The following is a 6,732-nucleotide window of genomic DNA, read 5'->3' as shown; positions in this document are numbered from 1 at the left end:
GGGGGGGGGGGTGTGCAGAAAAAGCAGTGATCTGTGATTGAAAAGCCACTTCATCGTATTTAATTGGAACTATTAGACCAGGCTTTCTCAGAGCAGAGCTGTTCTCAGCAGAAGCAGGCTCATTTGGGCTGCTCCACTTGGTGGGTAGGTTGTCCCCTTTCTTTTCCACTCTTCCCCCTCTCTAGATGGCTGTATTATAATGCATCAGTGTAATTGTGTATTATTTTCTCTTTGAGGTTGAAAGTTGAAGATGGCAGAGCCTGAAAGCACAGTCATAAACACTGATGTGAAACAGGTAAAAGGTTGTTCATTACAAAACACATATCCTGTATGTCTAAAGCAAGTTTTGTAATGCCACCGCAGGAGAGGACACACCACAACCTGGAGCTGTGGTGGCCTGAATTGCCTTTGCCTAGGTTTCAACAGAAGTGGCCTGTCCCAGGGTGCTAGGCACCTGGTCCCAGTGAGGTCCATGTGATTTCCACATGGGAAGAGGTTGCAGGACTGAGCCTCCAGTTGCATGGACAGGACAGGTGCATTTGCTCACAGTTAAATTTTGGAACGGCCAGGGAGAAAGCAGCAGCTTCTGTACATATATAGAGACGCTCCAGAACAGACAGAAATGAAGGGTAAAACCACCAGTATGTGCAGAGAAACCCAGTAGTGCCCAGCTCAGCACAAATGGGCGACCATGGCTGTGCTGTGCCCACAAACACCAAAATTATGAAGCAGTCATCACCTCTGGTGTGAGCTGTCCTCAGAGCATTTGGCACTTACAAGACAGGTTAGGGTTTCACAACTGCCTACCCCATCCTTGGTGGCCTGAAGACTAAGATTGGGCTTGGTACCTCTTCTTCAAAGGCCCGCTGGCATCAGGAACCGTGATGCATGGGTGGTGCCTCCAACGCCCAACCCCACCACCCTGGTCGGTGGAGCCCTGTGTACCCTTGCTCACCCCACCTCCCCAAGCTCCTTCTTTTCTCCCTGTCCTGCAGAAAGACCCCAGTGAGGCACTGGTCATTGCAGTGACCACCAGAGCCATCTTCAATCTGGAGGAGGAGCACAAGCTCTACCTGGAGAAGGGCAAGGAGGAGTACGCAAGGCACCAGCAGGCCAACCAGGACAAACCCCTGCCACCGGGCACGGCCTTCGCCTTCATCCAGGTGAGCCCCATGCCTGGCCAGGGGCACATGCAGACACTTGCAGGATGGGCTGAAAGCTCAGCTTTCACAGGTTTAGGTCTCAACTCCTATCATGAGGTGCAGATATGCCTGTCCTGGCCTCTTGGCCTCGTTGCAGGGCAGCAAGACCTGTGCTCCTCACCAGTCCCACGTGTCCACCTCCCCCCGGTGGAGTATCCTGCTCCATACCCTCCTGGTGATGGCTTTTGCAGGGTGGTTGCTTTGTCTGGCTCCCCATAACATGCTAGCCTTGCCCTAGCTGACAGATGCAGCACAAACCACTAACCTTAACTGTGAAAGAGCCCTGGCAAAGCCATTGCACTCATGCCCCTCCAAAAGACACATCATCTCCTCGCAGGCAGCACAGTATGTGAATGAGAAGATCCTGGAGAGCAACCTGGCAGAGAAGGACCTCTTTGACATCCTGGTGGTCTCCAACAATAGCCCAGAGAGCGGCGTGCGCATCATCAACAGCGCCAAGCACTACGGTAAGGGGGACCCCATCCCTGGGGGCATCTGCTTCCCCCGGGAAGCTATGAAACAGATAAGGCACCACAGTGGAGCATCAGTGGCAAATACAGAGCCAGGGGACACAAGGGGAAGGGGTTATTTCGGAAACAAGCCCAATTCCTGCCAGCCCCATGCAGCTTGCCCAGGGTGCCAGAGCACACCTAGGGTACAGGCTCCTTAGCATAGCCAGGCTCCCTTTGGCCATATCCTTTGCACCAGGGGGTCTGGCAGCATTTTGCACAGCCTGGGCATCCTCAGGCAGCTGCTAAAGAAACAGAATTCTTAAAAAGAAAAAAAAAAAAACACAACTAAATCCCAGAGTGCTGTCAGGAAGGCTCATTTAAGGGAGGTATGAAGGGAATATTTAACTGCACTCTGCAGTTTCACAGGAGCAACGGGACAAGAATATGCAGCAAGAACAGGGGCAGGTTCCCCACACAGCACTGGGAAATTAATTGCGCTGAGCTCTGCAAAGCATGCCGAGACCCTGGGGCGGGGGGGGCTGCAAGGAGGATGTTGCCCCCTAATAGACTTTGCTCACATCCCCTGACCTGAAGGCCTGGAGATATCCAAGTTCTGCTTCGTCAGCAACAAGGACTCCACGCAGTACCTGAAGTCCCACGGCGTCAAGCTCTTCCTCTCAGCTGACAGGATAGATGTCTGCAATGCCCTCCAGAGAGGTGCGTTCTCCCCTCCATCCCACGTCCCAAACCCACCACAGTTTTTCCAAGCAGCCCAGTACCAAGAGGCAACACCAGAGTCTGCGCTCTTACAAGGGCAAGGACCTGAATAGCATGTTGATTACCAGTACAGTCCTGAATGGTTCAATCTCCTCTTCTGTCCCCAATAGCCTGCAAACACACCAGAGTTTCTCAGATGCCTTCACAAGCCAACAAGTGCTTCATGCATAATTCTGGCCGTAGCTCTGCCATGGGCTGGTCATTCCCTGCCTGACATTTAAGCCTTTCTAACCGAAGATGCTGCCCATTGCTGCTCCCTGTATCAATGAGAGTGTATCAGTGATTCCCAGGGCTTTGTGAGGATGCTATAGCAATTTGCTTTCTTGGTACATGCAGAGTTACCATGTACTCAGTGATAGATGTAAGCACATGCTTGACCTGGATCAGAGGGAGTGCAGTCTCCTCAACGGCTCTAAGGGAGGTAATTACCTCCTTATTAATTTGCTTGGGTATGAGCACATCAGCTGGCCAAGGTCCTTCAAGGTCAGGAGCAAGCCATCTGCAGCCTGGGCTTTCCTTCGCTACACAGCACATTCCTGGAGCCTTCTTGAAGAGCATCATTGCTCTGACAAGTGTCTCTCATCCAGGGGCTTCAGTCCACAGATGAAGGCGGGCAGGGAGCAGCCTGTAGGAAGAGAACTGTAATTAAGCCAATTACCCCAATCAAGTGGAGGTGCCAGTCTCTATTACTCACAGCACGGAGTGCTAAATCTGGGCATTAAAGCCAGGCTTCACAGGGTGAGCGAGCACCAGGAGGAGGGCTGCTTGTGCCTACACAACCACCCATCATCTCTTAGCAGACCAAGTATCTCTCCAGACAGTCTCTGATCAGCAGCACTTTGTTGTCCATTCTTATCCCTATGGGGGGATAACACAGCCCTAGAAAGGCTGGGCTGACCCCCACAAAAAGAACCCCAGCTTGGAGACCCCGGCATTTGAGGTGTGGGATGGGGCCACAGCAGATGCATAGGGAGGAGCTGGCCATGCACGAGCTGCCCCCAGGCGGGGGTGTCCCTCCTGAGCCCCACCTTGCTCTGTCTTGCAGGGGTCTCGGCAGCACTTGTCTTCCAGCAGGAGGTGCAGGCCCCGAGCACCCCACTCCGCGTGGTGTTCGACGGGGATGCCGTGCTCTTCTCCAACGAGACGGACCAGGTCTTCCAGGAGCAGGGGCTGGAGGGGGCAGTGCGATATGAGCGGGCAATGGAGGCTGTGCCCATGGGAGAGGTGAGCAAGCCACCCCACTTTGATGGGCATCCACAAGCTCTGCACCCACCGTGAGCATCTCTCCCACTAGGGCTTTGCCATGAGTAGCCAAAGAAGCACAAACCCTTACAGGTTCCCTTTGCATCCACCACTCAGTCCCTGGTGTGGGCCTGATCTGGAGTCCCACTGGAGATGGATCTGGCCCACTGTCTCCTGTAAGTGAGCATCAGCTCCCAAATATCTAGGATTGTGGTTACCTCCACTTCACCTTTTGTAGGCTAGGACTTCTTGTTGTGCAAGTCCCTGCAGAACTCGGACCCAGAGGCACTGCTCGCTGGGATGTACCTTCCTGGTCACTTTGGGATTAGGATGAGCACCACAATGCTCACCTTCCTCCCGAGCACCGCAGTGCGCAGTACCAGTCCCAGCACTGCCCAATCCTGCAGCCCACAGGCATCCCTGTGCTCTGCAGAGCCCTGAGAGACCCTGGAAGAGGAACAAGTGGCTTGTACAGGCAGAGTAGGTGTCCTCTTATTTCCCACCCACTCCCAAGTATCTTGCTGTGCTTCCAGGGTCCCCTGAAGGCTTTTGCCATGCACCTTGGGAAGATCCGCAAGAAGTTCAGCCAGGAAAAATCTCCCATCCGCACCTACCTGGTGACCGCCCGCAGTGGCCGAGACATGGGCGTCCGAGCCATCAAGACACTCCAGGAGTGGGGTCTGGCCATCGACGAGGCTTTCTTCATGGATGGGGCTCCCAAGGGCCCCATCCTCGCCCAGATCCAGCCCCACATTTTCTTTGATGATGGCCTTCATAACATCCAGGGGGCTCAAGATGTGGGCGTACCCTCTGCCTGGGTCCCTTCCTGCTACTGATGGGCTGCAGGCCAGTAGTCCTCCCTCCCAGCAGCACAGGGGACTGGGCCAGTTGAAGGCAAACCTTCTGGTGGAGAGGGAAGGATTTCCTAAGCTGCAGCAAGCAGCCTCAGGGAAAGGGGGTGAGAGCATTGCATGAGAGCACAGACTACCAGGCAAGACTTGATGCTCATTTCTGCTCCTGATATGAGGTCCTTTAGGTCTTAGGATAAAGCCAAAAGATGCAACTGCTCCAGGAAGGAAGGACAGTCTTGCTGTGACACTGAAGACTATCACCTACCTGCCCTGTAGGAGCTAGAGACTTTTCTCTTCTACAAATAAATAAATGAAGCTATTACCCCACACATGAGCTAAAGGAAGCATGAAACCAAGCACTAAAAAAAGCTAACTTTAGTTGTGCTCAGACAGTCTCCAAGATTTACTCCTAGGACCTCTGCCCAAAGGAAGCGCTCAAGACCCTGCCTCACCAGACACACTCAGCTTGGTTTCCTGGGGAGGCTGATGTGTTAGCAGACAGCTCCAGCCAAACTCAGCAGAGGGAAAAAGACTTCAAAGCCATAAAAAACCTACAGGCTTTTTAGAAATGGGTGACCAGGTTGAAGAAGGAAAGCCCAAGCTCTGCCCCTATACAGAAGAGGGTATATCACAAGTCACCTTTCCTTAGGCACACAGGCTGCTCACAGAGTGCCATTAGGAGACCCAGACCTGTAGGACACTGAAGCTGCAGGAGATGGGCCAGGAACAAGACTGCAACCCAGATCTGAAGTCTATCCTGGAGGCAGAGCTACTATGTAGCTCTGATGTCTCTCCAGGAGAGGGCACTGGAGATGGGCTGCCTACAGCACAAGCCATGCAGGGACCAGTGCTGCTAACCAGCACCCTGTGGACCAGGGCAGGACTGGGTGCTCAGGCCTGAGCTTAAATGGGTCTCCAGGGCCATGGGTGGAGAGTGTGGGTGGGGGTTCCCAGGTGCAGCTGCTCAGCGCAGACGGGGTTCATGGGTATGCTCAGGACCCTGCCCAGCACCAAGCTACCCTGCATGCAGGAATGCCTCTCCTCCAGCAATTTGGACTCTGCTTCTAATTTTCCTGGGGAGCAAGCAGCCCCCCAAGATTCATTTGCAGGTTTCTTTCCCCAGGGCTGGATGTGAGCAGTTGTCACTAGAGGCTGCTGTGCTGCCTGGAGACACAGCACCCCAAATTCCTGGGAGCTCCCCAGAACCACCTTGTAAGAAAATACAAACTGGCTGCTCAGGGCAGTGCCTGCTGGGTGGCATTGGGATTATGGATGGAGGAGATGAAGATGACTCTGGCTTAGTTTTTTTAATCTCAGCATAATCAGAAGGTAATTTTTCTTTTAAAGCTTCACAAGCATTACTTTCACCAGTGCTTTCTTCCCCCCAATAAATAAATAAATGAGCATCCCTGTGTGAGTGCTTGTCCCTCACACCCATGTTCAGCAGTGTGGGAGGAGGGCTGGGATAACTCAGTACTCCTTTACAGACATTCAGTTCTTTTATCCAGTCTTACACGCATGCATCAAGATGGGTTAAATACACAAGAAACCTTCAGTGGGCTTTGGATTAGGTCCCTGAACATCTTCTTGCATCCATGTCCCCAAGCCCACTCCCCCTGCTGCTACCCTGGGCTTGGGGGCTCTGCGCATCTTGCCCTAGCAAGGGGAACTGCTGGCCCCACCATGCCACCGGCACAGGTCCTGTCCCTGCCACCATATGGGTCCAAACTCGGCGCTACCAAGGCAGGACAGGCTTGCCCATGTGCAGGGCTTTGGTAGGAAGCCACCTCCAAAGACACAAAGCCCGGCAGGGTTTTGGCACCGGCAGTCTGGCCCCTGGCCGTTTTGCTCAGTCCAAATGCTGAAATTAGATGTCTCAAGGTAGCAACGTCAACAACATCAGCTACTCATCATTCACTAATAACACAAAGCACCCATCAGCCTCAATCACTGAGCAAACATTAATTATGGGATGCTCAAAACATGCCTGGTGAGCAGGTACAGGATGCCATCTGGAGGGACCTGGACAAGCTCAAGAAGTGGGCCCATGTGAACCTCATGAGGTTTAACAAGGTCAAGTACAAGGTCCTGCACCTGGGTCGGGGCAACCCCCGGTATCAGTACAGGCTGGGGGATGGGATTGAGAGCAGCCCTGCCGAGAAGGACTTGGGGGTACTGGGGGATGAAGGGATTGAGAGCAGCCCTGCC

The 6,732-nt window shown here is 53.4% G+C and overlaps 1 protein-coding gene across 2 annotated transcripts in view; it reads left to right on the top strand.

Moving 5' to 3' along the window:
* LOC103906704 (cytosolic 5'-nucleotidase 1A) overlaps positions 1-5,930 on the top strand; it is a 7,957-nt gene extending 2,027 nt beyond the window's left edge. The window contains exons 2-7 of one of the 2 annotated variants that reach the window (XM_009288677.2): positions 237-295; positions 996-1,163; positions 1,540-1,669; positions 2,249-2,371; positions 3,477-3,655; positions 4,207-5,930. In XM_009288677.2, the coding sequence (XP_009286952.1) occupies positions 251-295; positions 996-1,163; positions 1,540-1,669; positions 2,249-2,371; positions 3,477-3,655; positions 4,207-4,509 (948 nt within the window). In that variant the 5' untranslated portion in view covers positions 237-250 and the 3' untranslated portion in view covers positions 4,510-5,930. The remainder of the gene's footprint in view (positions 1-236; positions 296-995; positions 1,164-1,539; positions 1,670-2,248; positions 2,372-3,476; positions 3,656-4,206) is intronic. The other variant, XM_019474509.1, reaches the window with a different exon arrangement.
* Positions 5,931-6,732: the final 802 nt, after the last annotated feature.

Source organism: Aptenodytes forsteri, unplaced genomic scaffold, assembly GCF_000699145.1.
Source record: "Aptenodytes forsteri isolate BGI_AS27 unplaced genomic scaffold, ASM69914v1 Scaffold8, whole genome shotgun sequence".
Taxonomy (NCBI): domain Eukaryota; kingdom Metazoa; phylum Chordata; class Aves; order Sphenisciformes; family Spheniscidae; genus Aptenodytes; species Aptenodytes forsteri.
The sequence above is the reverse complement of the archived record's forward strand: the minus strand, read 5'-3'. Positions and strand labels throughout refer to the sequence as shown.